Genomic DNA, 26,544 nt, shown 5'->3' on the forward strand with positions numbered 1-26,544 from the left:
GACCGCGGGTCCTCGTAGTGCAAAACCCACTGGGAGGAGGCTCAGCAGAGGGGTCCTGCCTCCCTGGGGCAGTCGCTGGGGATCTGGGGACATCATGGAGCCTTGGAGAGAGCCCACAGCCACAGGGTGCGGGATGAGGGGACGGAGGAGCCTTCCTTGGAGTGTGGGTGTGGGGAAGGAAGGAGGGACGACTTCGGACAGAAACAATCTACCATCCTCGTTCACCAGTTACTAACCAAGGGAGGAGGGGGGACAACGTTCAGCTCAGGGGGGTTTGTTTCTTGTTTTGCCACATGTCCCCCGCGCCGGGGACCCACCAGTCGCTGGGCAGTGGGGAGCCGGACGGGTGCCCCGAGGAAACCCTTTTGCTTTGTGGAAGTGCCTTGAAGAAACGGGTTAACGCCAGAGGTCACCTTGGGGAGCCGGGAGCCGGGCTTTGTTTGCAGCCGGAGCGCGGGCAGCGCTCGAGGTCCTTAGGACAAGTCTTCCACCGGCAGCTCCTCCTCCAGGTCCCTGTCGTCAGGAATTGTCACATTCTGGGTGGCGGTGGCCAGCAGCGAGACGGGCCGGCTGTCGTCCTCAGCCTCGGCTGGTTCCTCCTTCACGTGCACGGGGTGGCTGCTGCAGGGGGGAGAGAGGGGCTGAGCCCTCCACCTCGCGGGGACAGCCCTGCTGGCACTCAGCCTTCGGTCTGTACACCACAGGTAACATCGGACTGCTTCTCGGTGAGGGCTCTGAGCCACTGGGGGCACTGAGCAGTGCCATCACCCTTCCTCCAACCCCACACCCTGCAGGGACGTGGCTGCCCCCCGTCCCCCCACCAACCTGTACTGCTGCGGGGACAGGCGCGGGCTGCTGCCGCCGTTGCTGTTGACTTGCTCCACTGTGCTGCTGACGTCGTCGTGGCCCACGTGCAGCATCCCACTGGCAGAGCTCGTGTTGATCATGGTGGGGCTGTTGAGCAGAGGGAAGCTGCTCTCTGCCAGCGCTGCCTGCAACGAGCAAAGTGGTGCAATGGGGGAACGCCTGTGCGGTGCAGCAGGATTTCCATGGGGCAGCAGAGGCTGCTCAGTGCCACCGCAGTGCTGCCACGATGGCACGGCACCACGGCTGTGCGCTGCCAGCACAGGAAGTGGAGCGTGCCCACAGCAGGGCAGGGCTGGCTGCGTGCTGCAGGGGATGGGGATGAGCGGAGCATCCTTACCTGGTAGCTTGCATTAAGTGCTCCGTAACCGAGTCCCGAAATCATGTTTTTGACTAAAGTCGGACTCCTGCAGAAGACAGAGAGCAGAAAGCAGTCTGAGCACCGCCAGCCCCGAGAGCCGCAGCGCTGCCAGCAGAGGAGGGGGCGGCACCCACCCTGTCATCTTTGGTGGCCTTCGCTTTTGGTACTCGTGCTCATCCACGGTCCACACGGCGCCCTTGACGTTCTCCACGCGCACGAAGCACTTGTGCAGGCTCAGGTTGTGGCGGACGGCGTTCTGCAGGAGGGGACAACGCAGCTCAGCAGCACAGCCGTGCCCTGACGCCCACAGCCTGAAAGCCACCTTCCTTCTCCTCCTCCTCCTCCTCCTCCCCCCCTCAACCCCCGCGGTGCCACCGCTCACCCTGGGCTGACAGCCTGCCCCGAGGTGAAGGCTCTGCGACGCCCAGAGGTTTGGGGAGCTGAGCCCTGAGCCAAGCCCAGGACACGGCTGTGACCCTCAGCCCAATGCTGGCACTGGGATGGGGACCAAGCAGGACAAGGAGCAGTGACACCAGCGAGACCTGAGCACCTGCTGCAGACACACAGCTCTCCTCCTTCCTTCCCCCTCCCCAATCCCTTTTGGGCCCTTTCCCTCCCTTTCTTCTTTACGTCGACCATCTTTACATCTCTAAATGTAAAATAAAGAGACGCACACGTAGGCAGACAGCGCAGCCCCGAGAGATACCGGCTCCCTTTTCCCCTTCCAACTCCCTGCCATTTGCTACTGCCCCTATTTCATTACCAATTTTAATTTGCCTCTAATTAAATCCTGTGTATTTTTCCGACTCACTTGCTAATCCATGAGGGAGGCAGGAGGCTGGAGTGGAATCTCTCCGAGCTATAATTACAAAGGGCCTAATCACGCCGGGGCTCTGCCTTTGAATAAATTTCCTTGCATTAAGGTTCTCAGATTCTCTGCCTTGCAAATGAGAATGACCCCAATTTCAGGAAGTTGGCCTCGGAGGGTTTTTTTTTTTTTCTTTCTTTTTTTTTTAATTTTTTTTTTTTTATTTCGAGTCCTGATTCGTGATGAGAGACTAATTCGTTACGCTAAAACATTAACAGCAATTTAAAAGGTCGAACGGGGGCTGTATAAACAAAGGAGCCGGCCAGCACAACAAGGCAGAAGGAGATGCAAGGACTGCCCCCCCCCATCACCAACTGTGAGAGTTCCCGGAAACTCACAGCACATTGCACTGCCCCCCCCCCCCCCCTTTTTTTGTTGTTTTTTAATGTAGGATGGACACAAAGCCCCTCTCCCTCCCTCCCCTCTGCCCCTCAGCAGCCCCCGGCAGCGCTGCCCGTGTCCCTGCAGGCACGCAAAAGTGTTCCCTGTCCTCTGAGTCCAGCAGGAACGGAGGGAGCCGGGAACCCCACGGGGAACCCCAAACCACTTTCCCCATCTCCCTGTCCTTGTGCCTTCACTGCAAATCCCCAGCCCCAGGCAGGGGGGGGGGGGGGGGACGACAGGATCCAATGCTGCCCTTGAACCCCCGTCCTCAGGCGAGCAAACACAGGACTTCCTCCCCTTCCTCCTTCCTGCACACACAGGGGGCTGGTCGGCCAAACAAAGCCCCAGTTAGAAGCAGGGTGCATGGTATGGTCAGAGCCTGACTGAGCTGGCAGCATCCCAGCCCAGTGCCCCCTGGCAGCCCAGTGCCCCCCAACAGCACTGTGATGGGGAGGTGCTGGCAGGGATGCGCCTGCATAGGGCAGAAGAGAAGCAAATCCCTGTGGAAATACTGGGGTGTGGAAATGAGGGAGACCCCTCCTTCTGCGCCTCCCCATAGTGGTCCCTAAATGTTCCTACCCAGCTGGACCCCAGCTCTGGAGAGAACACTGTGCTGGTGGCACTGAGCAGGTGACAGACGTCACCCATGTGCCACCCTGTGTGCCACGGAGCAGAGCTGCCCACGCCGGGGCTGGGGGTCCACACCTCATCCCAACACAGCTTTTGTATTTGAACTGTGTCTGTTTAGTGCCAGACCTGGCTGCTCTGTTTGCTTCTCCTCTTTGCCTTTTCTAATGATATTTGTTCTATGCCCCCCCACCCCAGGGCCCCCACACTGCTCCATGTCTCTGCCCCAGAGTGGGGATGGGATCCTGAGGGCGGAGAGGGGAAGTAGGGGCTGAGGGAGGAACCTCAGAAACATTAATTTTCTGGAGGGAGGAAATAAGGTGATTTTTTCCTGTGCATCTCCCTCCTTTAAAAGAAACCTGGCCTTGGGCACGGAGAGTTGCAAAGGGAATCTGCCCTGACCAGGCATGTCTGGATCCCCTTTGGTGGTGGAACAGGAAAAAACAGAGCAAGAAGGGAAATACGGGGGGTCGGGGCAGCCCCTCCTGGGGAGCAGCTTGGGGCCAGGGCACACAGGGTGCTGCAGAGAAAAAAACCCAAATGCTTATCCCCTGTGCCCAGAAGGGAAGGAGAAAGGCATCAGCAGCAGCCACTGTTTCATTCCACAAGTGGGGGAACTGAGGCACAGGGCAGGGAAAGGGCTGTCCCAGATGGACCCGCGGCCAAACCCCATCCTGGCAGAAATGAACACAGCCCCATGCGATGCTCGGTGCAGCTCGGCCAGCTGCAGTGCAGCCGTGTGCCATGAGGGGGACACCGGGCTGCACAGCACTGCATCACCCACATGCACTGCCCGGCGCTGGGCTCCAGCTGCTCTGCTTCAGCACTGCGTGGGGAAACCCAGCTCCAGAGCAACCCGTTCCTTCCATCACAGCAGCCCCTTCCATCTGCAAAGCAGTCCTTCGCTCCTCTCCCGTTGGGTGATTTCTAAATAACCAGGCAGCCATGCAATCCGCCTGCTTCAGTCTTTGCAACCACATCTCCGTGCCACAGCTGCCCCCCAGCACCTTCCTGCCCTGGTGCTGAATGCCTGCACTGCCCTCCAGCACCCTGCAGAGCTCTCAGCTGGGGGGGCAGCTCCTTGAACAGGGATGGGGCAGCGCTGGCTGCAGCCCCCAGCACGTTCTGCCTTCCCAGCGTGCGGCGTGCTGCCAGCCCCCGGGTTATCATTAACCTTCTTTGCTATTTCAAGTGCCTCGCTCTTCCCTCCACCCATCTCCCAGCACAGGGACATGCGGCTCTGCTGTGCCCCAGCTACACAACTCTGTACGGAGTTCCTACAGACCCTGGTGGGCCACACGGACCGACCGCCCCCCACAGTCTGGGGATGCATCCTGGTGGCAGAATGCTTGGATCTAAGCCACAAAGTCATTCCCAAGCTGTGCAACAAACCAGACCCTAGCACATAAAAACGGGAGTGTTTCCTGCAGCAGTACTGGGGTCTGCTGGGATGGATGTGGGGCTGCAGGAGCCCTGTGCCATGCTCTCACCTTCCACGTGGCCGTGTTCCTCCTGAAGTAGGCGAACATCCTGGTGAACCAGTTGTAGATCTCATTCAGCGTCAGCTGCCTGTCGGGGGTCTCCAGGATGGCCTGGGGACCCCAGAGGGGACAGAGCATCATTTGCAAAGAGCCCGAGCTTCGTGCAAGGAGCCAGGGAGACTCCTGCCTTCTGCTGCAGAGAGGGGAGGGAGCTGCTTTACCCGGGGGCAGGGTTTTGGGTTGAGCCACTCACCTGCCGGATGAGTGAGGCGTACGTGAAGGGCGGCCGGACGTCTGCATTCTTGTAAAACTCGTGGTTCTGTGCAAGCTCTGCAGGGAGGACGAGAAGGGGATGAAGGGGTGACGGCAGCCCACCCTCGGACCGCACTGCCAGCCCCGCAGCCCCGTCCCCACGCTCACCTGAAGATATCGGGGTGCAGAACTTCTCCGAGTTCCTCCTGCGGATGGGCCCCACGCTGTGTAACGTGGAAGAGCTGATGACGGAGGGGCCCTGCCGCAGCGGGGTGATGGGGGCCGTGGCAGAGGTGGGGGGATGAGGTAAACCGTCGGGGAACGTGTCCGAGGTGCTCTTGGAGAGGGTAGCACTCGAGACCAGGTTCAGCTGCGGAGAGGAAGGGAGAGCGGATGGGAGTGGGGAAAATATGGGGCTGGCTGTGCTGGGACTGCTCTGGGAGTGGGACTGTGCTGGGCAGGAGGTATGGTGCAGGGAGTGGGATGCACCATGGGGTGGGGAGGGGGTGCAGTTATGGGATAGGGACGGGATGCACCTGATGCATGACCAAAGCAGCGCCGTGTGCCAACATGAGCAGCATTTCACTCCTGCCCCATGCCATGCATTGATGCTTGGCACAACAGAACAGAACTGGAGAATATGACACACATTCTGAAAAGCCCATCCACGCAGCGACCACATGCAAGGCATGGGGGGGCACGAGTGGGGAAAAAGGGAAGGACTGGGGTCTGTGGGGCAGCAGTGGGGCAGGGAGGGAGGCGTGTGCTTACAGGTTGGCTGAAAGGCTTTGGCTCCGAAGGTCTCATGTGGAGGTGGGCCATCATGGCCTGCAGGCGCTCACTCTCCTTTGCCAGCTGAGGAAGCAGCAGGGAGCAGGTCAGGTGGGATGGGGGCAACCCCACGTGTTCCCATGTCCCCCCCTCTGTCCTTCCTTCCATCCATCCATCCATCCACCCATCTGCCCGGACGCACAGCATCACTGTAATTGCGCCCCCCACCCATCTACTCCCCGGTGTGCGGGGAAGGGTGAAATATTCACTGTGGCACCAGGAGAGGCGTCGAGCTCGGCGCAGCCGATGGGACCTGACACGCGCTCTCCTCCCATCACCTTCCCTTCCTGCCACGACCCCTCAAACCCGGGCTGGGAGGGGTTAACAGTGGGAGCCAGTGCGGAGTTTGTGCAAGTTTGGAGCAGCTCGGCTGCCTTCGCGCTGCCGCGGCGCTCATTAGAGCTGACAGGTCCCCCCTCGTGATGCAGACGCTCTCCGCCGACACAGCGGGAGCTCCGTGCTGAAAACTTCATAATTGGTGGCTGTGGTGGCAGCTCCCCACTCGCGCACACAGAGCTCTGCGAGCCCTTCAGGATTCGCTTTTTTCCTTCTCCCTTCCCTCCCCTCTTTAGGCCCTGGTAATTGCTTTCAACCCCATGCGTTATGCCAAGAGCAGGCAATGCCAGCACAGCCCCCCTGGACTGGGGAAGCAGGGGGCCGAGTTTGCTGTGCATCTCCCCCCTCCCACTCCCAGGCTCTGTATCCCCTGCGGTGACACCCGGCACCAACAGCCCAGGGACAGCCAGGGGAAAGGGTGACAACAGCACTGCCGGGTGCCCCAAATGCGGCCCCTCAGTGCTAGGGGTGATCAGGGAATGGGATGGGGACAGGGACAGCACACAGAGCCCTGAGAGATGAAAAAAGCACCGCTCCCCCCTTTTTATCTCCTCCCTTCTCTATGAACTGAATTACGCACAGCACTTTGGGGAGCCGGAGGCAGTGGGAACAGGACTATTTAAAGAGCTGCTGTCCAAAAATAGCATCCCTTGGCCAGGCTCCAAACACCACACTTGGGCTCCTCGCCCAGCACCCCACTTCTCAGCAGCCCCTGTACCCACAGAAGGCAACTGTGGCATCCTGGGCAGGAGGAATGGCTCGTCCTTTCCTACAGATTCACGCAGGGCTGTGGGTTGTGGATGGGGCAGCAGTTTATGAGCGCTCCACGCCTCAGTGCCCACCCAGACCACAACACGGGCAGCACCGCAGGGTGGGAGGCATGCTTGGAAGGATTTGGGAATAAGGCCGTCTCGCCAGCAGTCCCCGACCCTGTGCTCCACCCTGCAGAGCACACAGAGCTGGGAGGGAGCTGCTCCAACCAGGCCACTGTGCAGCAGCACGCACCTGTATCTCCAGCTGCTGTACCACTTGCATCTGAACTCGACACTGGGCTGTGCTTCGGTCATCAAGTGCGTGTTCTGTATTGAGGTGTCTGAGGAGGAGAATGTGGGGTTTTACGCTCGGAAGTGCCAGAAACGTGCCCCTCATCCACCGAGGCCACATCCGGGTTCAGCCCCACCATGCAGACCACCACTCCCTTCCACGCTGGAGGTGGCTCTGCCAACCCAGCACAGCTTTCCAAACCGGAGGTGTCTCTTCTGCCCCGTGCAAACATGCCTGGAGAGCCACGGCAGCGCCTTATCTGGCTTCACCCGGTGAGTCAGAGGCAGGAGGGCACGCAGCCTGATGCACTGACTCACCGCTCCCGGCCCCAACAGATGCCTTCGCACTCCTCCTCCTCCTCATCCTCCCCCAACAAAGGCACTGCACGGCTCCATCCCAGGGGATGGGCAGGGTGGCCCGGTCCCAGCTGCCCTCGCTGTGCCCAGGAGGGCTTTGGAAGCCCAGCCCTCACCGAGCAGCACCATGCCCACTGCCAGCAGACAGCTGAGAGGAGGGGGGAACGCGGCAAGCGAGAGAGCCCGTCAGTTCCTTCTGATGTCTTTGCTAAAAATCCTGGCTACAAAGAGATCTAATTGCAAATGAACTAATTAAGTAAACCTCTGACGAAGCGTGAAAACAATTTGTTTGACCCTGACGCTAGCAGAGGGCTCTTCGACAGCGGAGTTAATCAGTCAGCACAGAGCCCACAAGCGGTGTCAGCGGCTGCCACGCTGCCATCTGCTTCCTCTCCTCCTCTCCCCCCAGGGGGGATCTGTACCCCCCCCAGCCCTGAATGGGGTCTTTCCTCCTCCAGAAGCATGGCCTACCATGTTTTCCCCTTCTGCACAGGTTCCCCCTTTTGCACTGTCTGGGTATACCTAACTTCAGGACCCCCTGCGCTGGGGTGCCCCAAAGCTTAGCTCTCCCACCAGGAAGGGCAGCACTTACTTGACAAACTGTCCCAAGTCCTCACAGAGGGTTTCGCAGCCAGGCCACTTGCACTCTCCGTGGCCATAGAGAGGGTGAGAGCCGGGGGTCTCTTCGTGGGAAGAGCTGCAGAGGAGGACACAGACCCATGGAAGGGGGATGCTCGGGCACCTCCTGGGGGTCAGCCCCAAGAACCTCCCCAGCCATGGCTGCATGGCTCCCAATCATCACAGAACAGAAGTTGGGGGAGAAAGGACCCTCTGGTTCCAGGGGTAAAAGCAGAATGGCTGCAGCCCGTCCCTACCTGTCCCTTCTCGGCGTGTGCATGGTGCTCTGCCCATTGGGCAGAGGGTGGTGGGAAATGGGAGGCGAGACCTTGGCGGCCGAAAACGAGGTAGAGTTGGAGGTGTTGGTGGTGAGGTCGAGACCCTCTTGTTTGATGCTGTCTTCGACAGGCTGGGCGGCGGTGACCTCCTTCCAGAGCTGCTGCAGGTCCGAGGGGCACACAGCTGCGTGGGGATGGGACGCGGCCATCAGTGGGGGACAAGGCCCAGCAGCACCCGCCGCCCACCCCCCCGTCCTACCCAGCGCTCAGCATTGCTCCTGCACTCTGCAAATCACCGCCTCCTGCACATCCCAGCAGGGAAACCCCAACCCCAGGATCCCCCCGCCGAGCCCCCCAGCTCCGCACCTTACCTTGGGGGAGGCTCTGCAGGGGCACGGTGCCCTGGCCCGGCGGGAGGCTCACCAGCCCCTGGCGCTGCAGGTTTAACAGGTGCTGCTGCTGGAGCTGCTGCATCTGCAGGAGCTGCTGCTGGAACGCCAGCTGCTTGTTCCCTAACGGCTGCTGGGAAACAAAAGGGAGACGGTGAGCGCTGGCATTGTGGCCTCGGGGAGGGCAGGGGCACGGCTGCAGGTGTGGGCAGCGTGCTGGGGCTCCGTGCTGCTGGGCCTGCTTGGCTGGCGGCCGCGCCAGGAACAGGCTTTGATCTATCGGAAGAGGAGGGGAAGAAAAGGAAAGTGGGAAAAAAAAAGAAAAAAGGAGGAAAAAAAAAAAAAAAAAGCACTGAAAAGAGAGGGAGAGAGCAAGCAGAGCTGGTTGTTTGTATGAGAATGAGAAACAGCTCTGCCTACAGAGCATCACCAATGGAGAGGGGTCTCCAGCACCCGAAATGCACCCTAACAAACACCGGCCGTGCACACCCTCCATCGACCTCCATTCCCCACAGATGATTGCTATGAGTCCCTTTAGGTGGGGGAACAGGGCATCCCGCAGGGCAGCTGGTAACCTGTGCTGCTGGTCCATGGGTGCCCACCCCGGTGTCACTACGTGGGGCACAGACCGGGGGGGCTCCCCATCACCCTGCCACGCTCTGACCAGAGGAACCGGCCCTAAACTTGTTAGGCAGGATGGGTCCCTGGGGAGGCACTGAGAAATCCATGAGAATTAACTGAAGGGGAGAGAATTCAATTAGGGACAGGGAAAGGCAGCTGCTAATCCAAGCGGGCCATGAGAGGGGAGCTGCCCCGGGCTGCCCGGCCTCATTAGCAGGGCAGGCAGCCCGCTAACCCTGTGAACCTCTCTGTTTTCTCCAACACTGTCTGCAGGCTGCGAGGAGCCAGGCTGGCAGCAGTGCGCCGACCCCCATGGCAACGCAGCTCCATGGAGCACAGAGTGGGACGGGGCCCCCTGGGAACAGCAAGCTGCAGGCATGTTTGCAAGGGGTCTCACTGCACCCCCAGCCCCATTCACTGGGCACAGAGACCCCCAAGACCAGACCTCCCTCCCTGCTCAGCTTGCAGCTCAGCCTGCAGTCAGCACACGTCGGTGCAGCCCACAGCAACATGCCCTGGCCACCGGGCAGCACTGCCCCTGCACTGTGCAGATGTCATTCAGTCAGGTTTCTCAGCCCCAGAGGGATGCAGGGTTCCTATCCACCACCACCCTACTCCCTGATGCAAGAAGACTGAGGCAGAAATAAAGCCATTGCTGCTCAGAGAAGTCACATGCGATGCACTGGGCCAGGAGGAACCCTGGATGCTGCGGCCCTGCAGGGTTGGGATGCAGGGAGAAGAACGTGACAGGGCTGTGCACCCTGGGTGGACACCCGTGCCCCTGGCAAGCCCTGTCCTCGCCCCATAGCCGGGTTCTCCCTGCTCTCTTCCATCCCTGCCGCCACCCTCCCCAGGGGCACTGGGCATGCCTGGGCTCCCCGAACACTGCCTCATTCATGGCACTTCCCGGCGGGAAGCAGGGGCAGATTGGCAGCGGATGAAGTCATCGGGATCCCCGGGGCGCTCAGCGCAGCAGAACCAGAGCCTGTGGGCGCACCCTGCTCTGCAGCTCCGCACACCGTGACCCACGCGTGTGTCCCTCCAGCTCTGCAGCACAAGTATGGGAAAGCATCACCCACACCAAGGGCCACATCCCCCCCTGAGGAGCCCCTCTGCCCACCCCAGAGCGCAAATGTGCACCAAACAACCAAAAATTGCTCGGGGTTGGAATGCACCATGCACACAGGGTGCACCTGCAGGGGTCCGACCCACGGCACCCACTGGTGGGGATTCCTGATGGGAGGCAGGAGCGGTGCCCACCGTGATTTAAGAGCTTGAACCCCTTGGCCTGGCTCCCTGCTAGGGTCTGATCCCCCAGCTGGATCCCTCAGTGTCCCCCCACCCCTATGCCAGTGACCCCCCCCGTCTGGGGCCGCAGTACCTTCCCAGCGCCGCCTACATTAGCTGCAGCTGAGTGGGTGCAGCTCACGGGGTGCGAGGCGCCGTCACTTTGATTTATGAGCACATCAAGAGGAGTTTCGGTGTGACACCAGGGACTGACAGGAGCAGTTCATTAAGCTGACGCCGAGGTGAGGCACAGGCAGCCCCCACCGCCCCTCCCCAGCCCTGCTGGACTCAGGGGGGCTGTGCTGGAACAGGCTGGGGGGGGAGCAGGGGCAGCCCCCTTCATTGGAGCACACAGGGATCCCCATGCCATGCGGGGCTCTGGGAGCAGCGAGCTGGGAATGAATGGCAAAGGGCAGCAGCTCGGCAGCCCTTTGCCACAGTGGGAAGGGATGTCCATCCCACAGCACAGCACAGGGATGCTGAGGGTTCTCCTTTGCGAAGCAGCACAGCAAACAGCTCTGGGACACACCACAGCCCTTCTCCATCCCAGCCATGCCCCTTCTCCCCCACAGCATTTTTCAGCAGACACATTTCTCCTTTCCTCTGTGGCGTTTAATTACAAGTTGCCACGCTCTCTTTAAGCCAGCTCTGATCTTGGAGCAAGAGCAGCAGCTGCAGCTCCCAGAGATGGCTGCAGGAAGGCCGACCCCTGCACACTGCATGGGCACAGCAATGACAGCCGCAGCCAGAGCCTCGTGAAGCTCGAGTGGGTGCCAGCACGGACCGCAGAGAGCAGCAGTGCTGGGGGTGCAGCAATGTGCACAGCATGGAACAGCCCTGGCAGCACCACGTACAGCAAGTGGGGAGGAGAGAGGGGTTCCTAAGCCTTGCTCTAGGTTCCCACTGCACTGCTGCCGCATGGATGAACTGGGGCCATGCAATGGGGCAGGGCTGCGCCGATCCCGCTCTGCCCTCCCCTTGAGGGGAGGATTTGGGGATTTGTCCCAGGGGCCACTGAGTCCCACGTCCCCTCTGATGGGCCCTGCCCCTCCCCCAGGTGCTGGGATTCACACACGCCTTGTTCTCTTCCTGCTGGTCCCCTTTTATTTGCAGCCAGATCTGATGGCCCAGAACCCATCTGCATGAGCTCACCTCTTTGGGTTGCTGCTTTCCGGCTTGCTGTTGTGTCAATAGCTGCAGGTGAAGCTGCTCCTGTTGCTTCTTGTAGTATTCCTGCAACTGGGAGGGACGGGAGGAGAGAGGACGGATCAACACCAGCAACACCCGCTTGGCCCTCTGCCCTGCACTGCCAGCCCCGTGCTGCAGCCACGCAGCCCCTGCAGCCACCCAGCACCGAGCACAGCACCACCGGGGCCATCCCATGTGGCATAAAACCTGGGAGCACCTTCCTGAGAGCTCTGCACCCCCACAGCCAAGCAAACCCCTAAGCTCCCATCCCAAGCATGGAGTGCGCACCCAGGAGAGGGCTCTCAATGAGGTGTGAGCACATCTGTTGATACGAGCAACCCCACGTTCCAGCAGCGGAGAATCTCCCACCCACCCCACACACCCATGGATGTTGCTGCAGAGCTGGGGGGGGTCCCCTGCTGCCCCACGCCCTGCGCAGCCAGCTCTGTGGGCACGGAGGGCACTCCAGCAGGCAGACCCACATCCCATCTACTGAGCCACAGTGAGGGTGATGTCCTGCAGCGCTCAGCCCCACGGCCACCAGCACGGCCCCACAGCACAGCACCGCTGATGGGGCCGGAGGCGGCGGGGGGTGAGCAGGGGTGGGCGGCTCTGGCTCAGGAATGCCCCTTCGGATGCCGGGAAGCCTTTATCAGCTCAGGGCTGACAGCGCTGACAGCAGCAACTTTGCTTTTTCTGTCGGCGAACAGGTTTGGAAGGCCTCGGTGTTTACCCGAAAGCCAATCAAAGCCGGGGCTCTGCCGCATGGTCGAGCGCGGCTGCGGGAACATTGGGTCAGGGGTGAGAGGTGTGATGTTTGGTTTTCTTCTGGTGGAGAATGCGAGCTATTCCGGCCTGGGTTGTTTAATTTGCAGTCAAACGTGTTTCTTTATCCGGCTCCAAAGAGGCTGCGGGAGGACCCACCCAGGGTAGTGTTTACCCTTTGTTCTTTCCCTGGGGCCAACCTTGAGCCCTTATCAGCCTGTTTGGAGTAAACAGGTACTGGAGGCAGGAGGAAGGGTGGGGAGGATGCTTGTGGGATCGCTCCTTCCCTCTCTCTGCCAGCGGAGGTGTTTACTGAGCGGCCCCGCTTTCTGCCGCAGTTGGGGTTTGTTTTTTTTCCTCTTCTCCCTCCTCTTCCCTCATTACTCCTTTTACACACAAGGAGCACTTGGGAACACTGCAAGAAGCAGCTCTAGGGCTGGGTGGAACCATGTAGCACCCACCTGGCCCCCAGCCCCACGCCAGTCCCATGCTGGCCCCAGGGCACAGCTCTGTGTGCTCTGCGATGCCTTCTGCACCCGCAGCTCTCCCAGTGCAGGATGTGCCGGGGAGCCCCAGAGAAGGGCAGAGGGAAGATGGGAGCCCCAGGGGGAGCAGCGTTACCTGCTGCAGCATTATTGCCTGCTGCTGCTGCAGGAGGGCCTGGAGCTGGGGCGGGGACAGGATCTGCTGCATCTGCTGTGGTGTGATCATCTGTGGGGACATCATGGCCACGGACACGGGGACCTGCGGAAAGGAGGGACACACATGTCACCACGCTGCTGGTCCCAGCCCTCCCCATATGCTGACAGCCCGCATGCCCCCATCCCAAACCCTCCGCCAACCACCTCCTCTGTATCCCCTATTTCCACATCCCATTTTGGGATGCCTTCAGGCACCCGTTCCGGCACGCTGGGATCGCCCTGACCCCAGTGTGGGGATGTGATGCGGTGCTGATGGCAGAGAGGTGCCTGCAGGAACGGAGCACTGAGAACCAGCACTGCCCCAACTGCCCCTGCTCTCCTATGGGCATGGGTAACACCCCAGAGCAGCACCGGGCATCGCTGTGCCCTCCGGGGCTCTTAGAGCATGCAGGAGGAGGATGTCGAGGGAAGATCGCTGTTTCCCAACTTTGCAGAGCATAGCATGGAGCAGAGTGTGATGAGGCTCCACATCAGAGCTCTCCCTCCAGCTGACAGCACTGACCACCATGAACCATGTCATGTGCTGGGGGGGGGCTGTGGGAACTGCTGGTCCACCCACCATGGATACAGGCTGGGACAAAGCAGGGTGCTGGGTCCAAGGCTGCAAGCAGGTCCTGCATGGCACTGCCTTCCCCAGCATATCCCCCGTGATCCCAGCAGCCAGCCCCAGCCCCAGGCTGCAGGATGGTGCCACAGCTCCCCAGAGCTCCCTGGGCGCTTCTTCCTAGGCAAGTAGCCAGCTCCCCACGCAAGCCAAGCGCTTGGGCCCGAAGACCTCCAGAACCAAGAGGCAGATCCACGAGGCTGGTGGCTCTGCGGCTGCAGCTCACCCTAAGCCCAGGGAGGAGCCCCAGCACTGCCTCCCCCCGCCGGCACCCGGCCACACTGGAGCGCGCTGACCTTCAAGGGAGATTGCAAAGGCTTATCTGTTTGCTCAGGCACCAGGCTGGAGGGAGGTGTCAGGAGCGCGCCGAGCTCCGTTTGTCACCGTGAGCCCCCCCAGGCACCAGCGGGTCAGGGTTAGTTATTAACTGCCACTGGTTCACAGGGGCAGCAGCGGGGGCCTGAGGACGTCCCAGCACAGGGATACTGGCCAAGCAGTGAACAGGCTGACACCCCATCCAACAGCAGCACCCCCAGCAACGAGCTGCGCAGGAGGAGCTCAAACCACAGCCAAGGCCACGGTGTCCCCAGCAGTGCTCAGGTGGCAGCGTGCAGCTGTGCACACATCTGGTGAGGAGCGATGCGCGCGGGGTCCGTGCCCGTGTGCCGGGAGCATCCTGCTCATTTCCCTACACCAATTCATCAAGCTGGCAGCGTGCTCGGAATGAGAGCCCCTAATTAATTGCTGCACGCATTCCTCCCCCCCCAACCCTGGCTGCCTCCCCACCCCCTCGCTGCGGCCCCTCGTCCGCCGTTGCTGGCATTTTCCAATCGGAGGCATCCTAATTACCAGAGAGTTATAACACCTTCCATTTCTCGCCCAACGGACTGACACCCTGTCAAGAGCAAAGAGAATTGCCAGAGGTTTTGACAACACTAATTGCCCCTATAATCTAAAAACACAAAGGAGAGGCGATTAGTCGAGAGGGCCCCAGCTCTCGATCCGACACGAGGTTTTCACAACGTTACAAGAAAACAAAAGCGACGCTTTTTAGAGTTTGATGGCTGCTAACAAAAGCGGAATTATATTTTCATACAACCTTTGTCTGCATTAAATGCCTTTTTTCTCCCGCGCTTCGACGCGGGGCTGACGTGGGGAGGTGGTGGGGTGAGGTGTGAGCGCCGGCGGAGCACAGCTCCCTGCCCAGATGTTGCGATGGCTCTGAGCAGGAACTTGGAGCTTGGAGTCCAATGGGAAATTCCCACTTGCAGCAAACTCCGCTCCCGCTGCGCTCGCTTATCCGGTGTGGGGATGGGGAATGGGACAGCTGCTGCGGCACAGGGACACCGGGGAGGTGCTAACCTGAGGGGGATGTTGGCAGCTGGGGGGGAGGGGGGGCAGCCCGTGGGATGCAGCTGCATTGCAGCTGGGGATGGGCAGCGTGGAAGATGGGAGCATTTCAGGCTGCCCAGCACCCAGGCTCGGCCCCAGCTGCGTCCCGCTGTGATGGGCTGGCATCCGCCTTGGGTGCATAGCAGGGCTTGCCTCACCGCTGGCCTCCTGCCACCCCGCAGAACTGCTTACTAACAGCTTTGGCCACCTCACAAAAAGCCCCGACGACGCTGCAGCGCGGATCGGCCAGCGCGATCTCTCAGGGGTGATTTTCCAGGCACTCAGGATTGTAATCCCTCCGTGCCAGCGATGGGGCGGGGGTGGAAAACAAGACAGGTATTAAAGAAGAGCTCAGCGCCAAAGCCGATTTGGCCGGGCTGGGGAGCAGCGCTGTTTGCCTTATTCTGGTTTGGTTTTTTTTTTAAAACTTTTCTTTTTTTTTTTTTTATGGCTTGCAGGGAACGCACCGTCCCTGCAGCGGGAGCAGCAGCGGGGCACAGAGCGGGCACCCATCCCAGCTTTGAGTAATCCCACAGTCAGCATCACACGGAGCCACACGGAGCCACGGGGAAGGAGCATCGCCATTTCCGCAATGACAAAACCCAAATGCAACAGCTACAAACCGAGGGTGTCAGCTCGGAATGGCAGGAGATAGAGCTCCTGCCTTCATCCCACCTGCGCCCCAACCCCGCTCAGAACGTGGAGACCAATCCGCACCGAGTGCCTCGTTAGCAAGAGGTGCACTAATGGGGTGTAATTGGGCTGCGGCCAGGGGAAAGGGAGCGCAGTGCAGGGGAAGAAGGGCTCAGCACAGGGGCAGGGCCGGGCTGGGGGTACAGATGGAAACGCAGCGCAGTGCGAGCAGAGCGGGACGGGCTGCTGCCTTCCTTCAGGAGAGGGACTGCAGAAGGGCTGGTATTGATCTGTCTTCATTACCCATTTCACTCAAGTTTCAAATCAACAAAATACACTTTTCCGCTCCGCTGCCCTCCCAGCCGCCGCAGACAAAAGAAAAGCAATTTCCTGCAGTTTGCTCTGAACTCCTCTCCCCTTCCCCCGGCGCTCCGTCCCCCCTCCGAGCTGCGCGGTGGCACCGAGGGGCCCCAGAGGCTGATTTCTGGTCACCCCGTGATGCAGCAATGGACGGAGCCTGGCACCAAAACTGCAGCACGTGGGCACTGTGAGCGATGCAGAGCCCTCACTGCAAAATGCCAAAATCACCATCACTTTAAGGCTGCGAAGAAGCAGAAATGCTTCTCAGGGCGATGGCTTTGGGGCCGCAGCTGCAGCCCAACGTCAGCTGCGTGGCTCCGTGTTCAGCTACACCTCCAGGCATCTGGGGGCACCGAGGGTTCACACTCACGAAACGCACCGCCCGCGATCCCTATCGCACCCAGCAGTGGCTCCCTGTTTGCTTTCAGCAGCACGCCGCCGTCGACTGCCATTAATATTGCCGCTGGCACAGCGCCCCGCCAACATCCCATCCCCAGCAGTGGGGAACCCGCAGCGCTGCAGGCTTGGGTGCTCAGCGCTGGCACGCAGCCTTCCTCCTCCTCCTCCTCTTCCTCCTCGCCCTGCAGCCTCCTGGCCAGTCTCACCCACACCACCGCCGTCAGATAAACTTCCTTTCAAAGCAGCCCGCTTAATCCCCATCTCCCCCCGCGCAGATCCCGCTCCAGCTGCCGGGCAGGGGAGGAAGAGGCCGGGCTGCTGAGTTATGAGCTATTTCTGACTCACGTCTACAACTTTCACAAGTTCTTTTGCAACACAAAGGGAGGAGGGCGGCAGATGCAGTTAACCCTGCTGCAGCCGGACAGACGGACAGCGGCGCGCAGCGCTTACCGGAACGTGACTTCACTCTTACTGCCTTTGTCCCGCGCGGGATTTTCCATGCGGTGACTGCATTTCCTTCCTGCAAACACCGCTGGAAAAAGGCCGCCTGCCTGCAGCTCATGTTGACTCACTGCTGCTCGGCCCCATGGAGGTTGGGGGTGTGGGTCCCCCCGGCCCCACAGGGACGTGATGCCAGTGGCACTGCACGCACATTGGAATTTAGCCGTGCCCTGGCCATACAACCTCCAAAGGACAGAGCAAGGCGAGGCCGGGAGCAGGGGTGCATGGGGCAGCCCAAACGTAAAGCCTCACCAAGGGGACGGGAGCTGCTTGCAACCAAAACGCAATTCGGCAGCATGAGCAAAAGCAAAGGGGAAGGGCACAGGGAATGGTCTCATCCCGGTGCTCTGCTCCTGTGCTGGGTGGAGAGGAGCCCACTGGAGCCCATTCCCAGCTCCACGCAGCCCCCACCCCACCGCCTGGCACAGGCAGGACCTCTAGCTTGGGGAGCACGCGTGCTAATTACTTTCCTTTGTTAATTAAGCCCACGTGGCTCTAATAAGGTAACCTGCTGTTCTCCGATAAATTTAATTAGCCTAAAGGGAGAGCCCCTCCACACAGCTATTTAAATTGTCACTTCCCATTCACTTGGGTTTTGCTTCTTTTTACCTCCCCCACTCTCTGGGCTCACTTCTCCCCCCCCACCCTGTTTTTCCCTGTCCCTTTTCTCCCTTCTCTCTGCCTCTTCCTTTGGCCGAGGCACAGAGGCAGAAGACCCCCCTTCTCTGATGGCACTGTGTGCATTGGAAGCGCATTTCTCAGTGCCACCAACATCCACCCCATGAGTCCCCTGCACAAGGACCCACTGGCTCTGGCCCCAGGGACTGCCCCTAACCCAGCGCCTACCTGTGGGCATGAATTCTCCCCTGTAATCAGGGAGCTCTAGACTTCCTATCCAAATGCTGCCCCGAGGTGAGGTGGCACCCAGTGCCCTTCTCTCCATGCCACCATCCCTCTACATCTCCCCGGGGGACCTTTCTCCCAAACACAACCTCGACCCCCAAGCAACCCTTTCCTTCCCATCCTGCTGTTACAGAGGCAGCCAAAGGAATGGGATGCGCACGCAGCCAGGCGCTGACGCATCAAACCTCAACACCTTTCTTGAGCTCTGCAGGGCATCTGTCTCTCTCTGGGCTCCTGCTGTGTTGCAGCCATCCCACAGACGGCACTGCCCTGCCCCTGCGCATCAGTGCCGCTTTGCAGCCGAGCCCTTCCCAAAAAGCTCCGGAGAGGGGGAGGTCCTGGGGCTCACCTGCACCGCCGGCTGCTTGCCCTCATTGCTGCTGGGGGAGCTCAGCCCCGCGGCCTGCTGCAGCAGGAACTGGCGTGCCACCTGGAGAGCCTGCAAAAGAGACACACGGGGTGGGCGGCGGGAAGGGGCCCTCTGCCTTCGCCCCTCTTCCTCCTCCTCCTCCTCCTCCCTCTGGGCTTGCTCGCCCTCCAGCTGTGGGTCCTCCCACTGTGGTTCCCTGTGGTTAGGGAGGCACAAAGGAGGGCAGCACAAGATGCTCTCCTGCACCAACAGCGCATCCCGGCGCAAAGCACTGGCTCTGCTCTGCCAGACTCCTCTGCAGCACCCAGCGCCTTCCCATGGCTACGTGCATCCAGCATCACTGCACCCCGCACACAGTCAGCGCCTGCCATGCCACGTGTCCAAAGACACAGGTGCCATCTCACAGCGTGCCCCACAGCTTCCCATTGCTGCCCAGGTTGGGGCTGTGGGAAGTGCAGGACACCAGCATTAGCGGCATCGCGCCAAGAAGTCGCACGGCAGCAGAAGGAGCAGGCTCTAAGGATTCATACTACTTATTGGGCTACAGCTTGATACATCCTCACTAGATAAAGAAGAGGGGAGAAACCCATCGCTTCACCCAAACACTGCGGAAATGAACAGAATCTCAGCTCCTGTGGCCTGCAGAGCTGGTGCAGGGCACGCTCCTCCCCAGGCTCCGATACTTCCCTGCTATTAGCAGCGATGGATGCGCATCGGTAATGCGCACACAAAGCCATGTGACAGTTATGACAGCTCGAGGTCTGATGTTTTAATTACTTTTCAAAATGAAAACAGTAATTCCAGTTAAAAGCCAAAGAGTGGAGGGAGCTGATGCAAAGCTGCATCGCGTTGCGGGGCTTCAGGAGCTGGGCAGGTCGGGGATGGCAGTGGGACTGCAGCCTTGTGCACAGAGCTGCCCCATAGATCTGCTCGATGTATGATCTGACCTAGGCACAGAGCTGCCCTGTGCAGAGCAGCCCCAAGCACATCTGTGCCCCTGTGCAGCTTTTCGGAGCTCTCCACGTGTCCATTTGCCAGAGCTATGCAGGGCTTTGCTTCCTCCATCTGCACCGCATGGAATCCCTCTGCAGCTTTGGAGGCTGCCTGGAGCTGCTGCCCAATGCCCCCCAGGAAACCCCGGCAGCACAGCCCTCCCTGCACCCCCCCATGCTCTGTTTTCTCTTTGTGCAACAATGGGAGCGAGGAGCTGCAGGCCTCCAGGAGGACCTGGGATCACTGCAAGCTCTGCGCTGAGCATCACCAATGACAGCGAGCGGCAGCGCTGGGCAGGCAGGGCACTGGGGGGCACAGTGCCACGGCTGTCCCATGGCAGCAGTGGGGCCGCAGGGGGCCGAGCCACCACCTCTCAGGGGGGAATTTAATTCACTCCCTGCTGGCTGCCTCACTTTGGTGTGCTCTCAAGCACGAAATTACAAGATTTACAGGAAAAAAATGGCATGGCCTCAGGACCGCACACAGGGCACCACTCCTCCCCCCCAGTGCCTGCTGCCCCACATTGCTGCTTCAGTTCAGGTCAGCCATGGGATGGGGCAGATGTGCACGGAGTCCCAAAAATGCTGTATGGGATCAAAGGGAAATGGTGCTCAGGAGCTGACAGGTGGGAAGGGAATGATGAAACTTCCTGGGCGGAGGAAAGACATTGTGGCATCTGCTTATCGGGCACTGTGGTCACAGGGACTCTCACTATAGGGCACCCTGGTTATGGGGCATCTTTGGCCATTAGGCATCCTGGTTATGGGAACCCTCATCTTAGGGACAGTCATTATTGGACACTCTGGTTATAGGACACTTTTGCTATAGGGCACCCTGGTTATAGGGCATGGTGGTTATAGGGATCCTTGCATTAGGGCATCCTCTCTATAGGGCATTTTTGTTATAGGGCAGCTTAATTGTAGGGCACCCTTGTCATAGGTCACCCTGGTTATGGTGCACCCTGGTTATAGGGCACCTATCTTTGCTGTAGGACAGCCTCACTAAAGGGCACCATGGTTACAGGGCACTCTCTACAGGACGCTCCCCATCTAGGGCACCCTCAGCACAGAGCACCATGGTTATGGTGCACCCTGCTTATATAGGAATCCTCACTATAGGTTATACAGACCCTTGCCATGGATCACCACGGTTATGGGGCACCCTGCTTATAGAGCACCCTGACTGTATGCAACCCTCCAGCACAGGGGTATGCAGGGGTGCAGCCCCCACCCTGTGCTGGGGTCGGGGAGGCAGAGGGGTGGAGATCTCCCCCAGCACAGATGTGTGCTCACCTCCCAGCTCCATCGAGTGGAGAAAAAGATGATTTTTTTTTTTCTTTCTTCTTAAATCGCAGCCGGCTGCACGGTGTTATTCAAGAGTCATTAGCATGTTACCCGTAATTAGGAACGAATGGGTTGTGTCAAATTCATCATGCTCCTGGATGGCTCCCTTTGATCAGCAAATTACCCCATAAAAAAAGTTTGCGGCGTCTCAGACACTGCGAGCTGGGAGCTGATGCTGCGGGGCTGCAGTGCAGAGCCGGGAGGTGCAGGCAGACCCAGCGCACAGCTGTGAGCCCCAGCGCTGGAACCTGGCTGGATTCTGCACATTTAACGCTTGAGCTTCTTTCTTTCTTTTCGTAAGCACTGCAAAGAAGTGAAGGAAGGACCTGAGCAGGGCCTGGACACCACGTGCAGGTGCCCCCCCTAAAAAACCCAGCGCTCCCATCCCCATAGAGCTGCGTGCACAACCGCAGCCCCGTCCGCACGCTGAGCACCACGAGATGCTGAAAGAATGGGGAAAAACTGCACAGAGTCTTGGGTTGACTGCCCTAAAAACGCTATCGCCCCCCTGAATTTTGCCTGTGAGTGCACAGACAGTGCATCCATCGGTGGGCTGTGTCCCCTGCTGTCCCTCTGTGCTCTTGGAGGATCAAAGGAGGTTGGGATGGGATGAAAAGTTGTTTGTTTTTTTTTTTTTTAAATAAGGAAAAAATTAAAGAAGGGAAAAAAATTTAAGAAGATAAAAAAGAACAAAAAGGAATAAAGAAAAAAAAAAAGGGATGAACAAAAAAAGGAAAAAGAAAAAAGAAAAAAAAGAAAAAAGAAAAAAGAAAAAAGGAAAGGGAAAAAGAAAAAAGGAAAAAGGAAAAAAAAAGAAAAAAGGGGAAAAGGAAAAAATAAAAGGAAAAATAAAAAGAAAAAAAAAAGAAAAAAAAGGAGAAAAAAGTAAAAAAAAAGTAAAAAGAAAAAAGAAGGAAAAAAGGAAAAAAGAAAAAAAAGGGAAGAAAGGTAAAAAGGAAGAAAAATGGAAAGAGGAAAAATGGAAAAAGGAAAAAACAAAAAAAAGAAAAACGGAGAGTTTTTACACTAAGCTCATAAAAATGACATCGTCACATTCCAGAATTAGAGCCATTAAGCGAGGCGCAGATATTTTTAGATGGATATTAACGGTAAATGATGCCATATTGAAAAGCACTTCCACCCAGCCCAGCCCCGGCCGAGCTTAACCAGAACCAAATGGCTCAAAAAAGAGCAGAATGAACAAAATGACACAGAGAGGGGGAAAGGAAAAAGTGCGCCGGGCGGCCCTTTGCCGCGCCGCCGGATCGCACTGCTCCCCTGCGCGAGGACCGGGGTCAGAGCCGCGAACGGAGCGCGGCGGGGCGTCCCCCCTCCGTCCACCCCGTGAGGAAGGAGAAACCAAATCTCCGCTGCGTTTGTGCTCAGCACTGTCGGCACCAGCCCTGGGGCCGCCGGGCAGAGGGATGAGTTTCCTTCACTCTGTTGTGCAGCGAGTGGGAGATGGGATCTGCGCTATCGCGGAGCGCTGCCCCCCACCCCCCTTCCTCCAACTTCTCCAAGTTGCTGCTTTCCTTTGCAAGCCTTATTTCCCCTAATAACTCGCCCTTCATGTTGCACGCGTCTGCAATGAGCTGTAAATATCTATTTTTGTGTAATAAAATAAAACCCTGACTGACGCGGGAGAAGCAGAGCCCTCCAGACGCTCCTTTTCCATAGGACCGCACAGCAGGGAGGTGGAATTTAGGGTGGAATTTCAATTACCAAAAAAAAAAAAAAAAAAGAACAAAAAACCCCAAACATCCCCAAATTCAGGGGAGACCTGAGGCAAGCACGGTGCTCTGCTGCCCCGTGGCATCAGCAGGTGCTGTGCAGCCCAGTGCCACCTGAGGTACCCTCAGTTTGTGCAGCCTCTGCGGTGCGCAGGGGACACGGAGGGGCTCCGGCTGCCCCCATTCAATCGGGGGTTCGGGCAGAGGATGCAGGCACAGCATTTGGAAAGGTTGAGGTGCAACAAACTCACGAGAGGACATTCCTGGAGCAATGTGGGGAACCCCGTGAGCCCCAAACCAACCCCAGCACTTGGGGCCCTGCTCTGCACAATCCCCCCAGCAGTGGCAGCCCCCCCAGTGATGGGGCGCACCTGAATACCCCGAAGCCCCAGTGCTGCCCTGTCCCACACCCCAGCACTGGGCAGTGCCCCCCACCCCACGCCCCGTTTCCCCCATTTGGATGGGGTCAGGTCCAACCCCTGGTTAACCCCCCCTCCTTAATGGCCCCGGGTGGGCGCTTTGGGGCGCGGATCCGGCATGCTGGAGGTCTGTCAGCGTTCCCACAGCAACGGCGGGGGGAGACGCTGGGGGCCGGGCAGCCCTCCCATGCCCCCGGCCGACCTCTCCCCTCCGCCAGCCCCGGCACAAAGCGGCATGCGCTATTCAGGCTCTGCAGCCGGGGCCCCTCCATTGAAAGCTGAGGATTTCGGGGCAATGCTGGGCAGGGGGAGAGGGAGGGGAGGCTCCAGAGCCTGGGAGGTGCTCCCAATGGGAGGGATGGATGGCACAGAGATGGGCTGGGATGGATGGGTGCATGAGCCAGGAGGGCACAGAGCAGCCCCAGAGGGTGCTGACCACCCCGCGATGCGCAGACCTCCCCCAAGGGTACAGGAGGGATCCCCAGCATCACCAAACCAAACTCTGAGCCCTGCCCAGCAGCCCTGGTGCAAACCCACAGAGGGAATCTGGATTCCGGCTCCATCGGACGCAGCAGAGCCCAAAGATGCAGCTCACAGCTCCAAAACCAGCCTGAAAAATGAGGGCAGACAACGAGACCTTGTTGGGAAATGTCCCATATGTGCAAGCCCAAGTTCAAAGCCACTGGTGGCTCTACAAGTTTAGGTGGGGGCACCAAGTGCTGGCTTTTTCATGCCCCCCACCTCCCACTGCTTTGCACAGCTGAGAAAAGGGTGATTTCAGCACGGAGGAGCTGTCAGACAGCAGCAGCCAACAGCAGGGGCTGGACTCAAAGCCCTCATAGAGCACCTAATGGTGCACAGCTTCCTGCCCGGGGACATCGTTCCTGACCCTGCGGGTGCTCAGGAAGACGGATGGCTGTGGGGACATCACCCCCCTCCCCAGGTGCGGCACTGCAGACGGCGTTTGGTTTTGGTTGTACCCAACCGTCCGCCTTCAGAACTCCACACACAGAGACACTGGGAGCCCTAAAGGAAGAGAAGCAGAAGGGTGACACTCGGGGACGAGGTGAGATTTGGGCAAAGAGGTGAGATGCAGCCCAGGCCATGCACTGAGCAGGCATCACGCAGCGTGCACCTGTACGGGTGCAGCCAAGAGCACGGCGCCCTGCAGACCCCCGTCTCCCCCTCCCTGCAGAGCGCAGCCCGGCCTGCAGCTCACAGCACTTTGCTGCATGTCCCCAATCCATCCAACGCAACTCGGGGCCGGGGAGGGGAGCGAGGCGCTGGCAGGGTGACTCGCGGGAGCATTACACGCATGATTACCCTTCAGAGCAGGGGAACGGGGGCTTAACTGCGTGCGAAACGGCTGTTATTCAGGTAATGGATTTACAGCACTCACTACTAAAGTATCAGACACAGCAATTTTTTACAGCTTTCACGCTGGAATTTATGGCTCAGGGAGGCGATCTCCATACGAGGCAGGGATCATTGCCTTATTTAGTATCCAAGGAGGAAAATTTATGTTTTCTCCAAAGTTTGTTTGGAAAGGTAACCTGCAGGCACACGGGGATGCCGGGTGCCACCTCCAAGGTGCACACGTGTGTGCCAGGACGGAGTGCACACACAGCTCCATGCGTGTCTGCCGTGCACGTGAGCTTAATTCATCTCAATGCACTCTGAGCTCCCAGCACTCACCCAGCCGGATGGGCTGAAGCAGAGCAAACCTGCTCCTCCTTTACTGTCTGTGGCCTTCATTTTATTCCTAAAGCCTTTCTCCTCCTCCTCGCGCATTGAGCCCAAGGGGTCCGAGCGTGCAAACCCACCCCAGCACAAGCAACTCTTCCCTGCAGAGCACAGCCAGGCTGCTGCCAGGGCTCCGTCCCTGTAAGGATGGGTGCAAGAACCAGGCTTGGTGCGACCCACCTCCTGGAGCAGCCCTGGGGGTGAGGGGTGGGTGCACACAAATGCTGCCCCAAACCCAATATTTGGAGAACCTCATGACAGAGCACGCAGAGAGGTTGTGGAGTCACCACATTTGGGGATATCCAGAAGGCAGCTGGCTGCAGAGCTGGGTGCCAGCTCTGGGCGTCCCAGTTACAGCACGACACCAGTGCTGGGTGTCCCTATTAGAGCAGGACTTGGGACGGCCAAACCCAGAGGTCCCCCCCCACGACCCCGTGCCCAACACTGGGTTACCCCACGCGGATCCTTCCTACCTGCTGCTGCTGGAAGTGCAGGAGCTCCACTGGGCTCAGCTCCCCGTTGCTGTCCCCGCTGGCAGCCCCTTCCCGGCCCCCGCCGCCGCCGCCGCCCCCGTCGGGCTGGTTGCTGAGGCTGCTGACCCCGTTCTGGCCGGATGGAGCGGAGCGGATCGTCTCCGAGGCGGATTCCACCATCATGACGTGCTAGAGGGACCTGAGGACAGAGGAGAGAGCGGAGGGTGAGAAGACAGCGTGACCCCCCACCACCAGCACCCCCACCCCCAGCACCAGGATGTGAGAGTTTATTGCAGGTTCAGAAATGACAAAATATTTCATTTTGAGGAGAGGGAGACGGCGATGTTGCAAACCTTCAGAATGGCTGGAGGAGCCCACACTACATGATTCCCCCTAAAGATCCCAGCAGTGCTGGCACCTTTCCATAGGGCATCACAGCACTTTCCTGCAGGGCACACAGCCTGGAAGTTTGCTGCTGGTGTGAGCAAGCAGAGCTGGGCAGAAAGCAGAAGATGCAGCAGCAGTAGGCAGAACAACCTTCTTAAAGATCACAGAACCATGGGATGGTTGGGTTGGAAGGGGCTCCAAAGCCCGTCCTGCCATGGGCTGGTTGCCCACCACCAGTGCTCAGAGCTGAGGAGGAAATAAAGCACGAGGGACGGGGACAAGAAATACCATTTTTCCCTTTTTCTTCTCTTTTTTTCCCCTTCTTCCCCCAACCCCGCCCCAAAAGACAGCAAGACAAACCGCGAACAACATAATTGCTGAAATGTGGCGTGTAATAATAGCTATTCAGGAGCTGATCATTCATATTAAACAGGGTGAAGCAAGCTTCTCATTTGCATGTTTGAGATGATATGCGTTTCAGAAGTCATTTCCGCAGGGTATATGACTGACATTAATTCCCATGTGGGGCTGCCGGCTCTCCTGCACCACGAGCACAGGGACGGTGCATGGGGAGAAGAGCATGGGGGCACTGCAGGGCACGGGGATGTCGCCGGGGGGACGCTGCAGCTGCTGCAAGGGGATGTGCATGGAGGACACTGCATGGGGTGTGCATGGAGGACACTGCAAGGGGTGTGCATGGAGGACACTGCATGGGGTGTGCATGGAGGACACTGCATGGAGGACACTGCATGGGGGTGTGCATGGAGGACACTGCAAGGGGTGTGCATGGAGGACACTGCATGGGGGTGTGCATGGAGGACACTGCATGGGGTGTGCATGGAGGACACTGCAAGGGGTGTGCATGGAGGACACTGCAAGGGGTGTGCATGGAGGACACTGCATGGGGGTGTGCATGGAGGACACTGCATGGGGTGTGCATGGAGGACACTGCAAGGGGTGTGCATGGAGGACACTGCAAGGGGTGTGCATGGAGGACACTGCATGGGGTGTGCATGGAGGACACTGCATGGAGGACACTGCAT

General features: G+C 59.0%; 1 protein-coding gene across 3 annotated transcripts; it reads right to left on the minus strand.

Annotated features, from left to right (window-relative positions):
* Positions 1-473: 473 nt before the first annotated feature.
* FOXP4 (forkhead box P4) lies at positions 474-25,297 on the minus strand (the record flags this gene model as incomplete). Of its 3 annotated transcripts, none has more annotated exons than XM_079546401.1 (16): positions 474-618; positions 826-992; positions 1,205-1,271; positions 1,360-1,481; positions 4,595-4,696; positions 4,839-4,915; positions 5,006-5,207; positions 5,609-5,692; positions 7,010-7,097; positions 7,997-8,101; positions 8,280-8,484; positions 8,672-8,819; positions 11,750-11,830; positions 13,172-13,294; positions 18,393-18,482; positions 25,115-25,297. In XM_079546401.1, 16 exons carry the CDS (start codon positions 25,295-25,297, stop codon positions 474-476), a joined length of 1,989 nt encoding a protein of 662 aa, XP_079402527.1. The 3 variants fall into 3 exon arrangements, with proteins under 3 accessions (XP_079402527.1, XP_079402526.1, XP_079402528.1); XM_079546400.1 differs by having other exon boundaries at positions 11,750-11,836; XM_079546402.1 differs by lacking the exon at positions 18,393-18,482 and having other exon boundaries at positions 11,750-11,836.
* Positions 25,298-26,544: the final 1,247 nt, after the last annotated feature.

This window comes from Tetrao urogallus, assembly GCF_951394365.1.
Source record: "Tetrao urogallus genome assembly, chromosome: 24".
Taxonomy (NCBI): Eukaryota; Metazoa; Chordata; class Aves; order Galliformes; family Phasianidae; genus Tetrao; species Tetrao urogallus.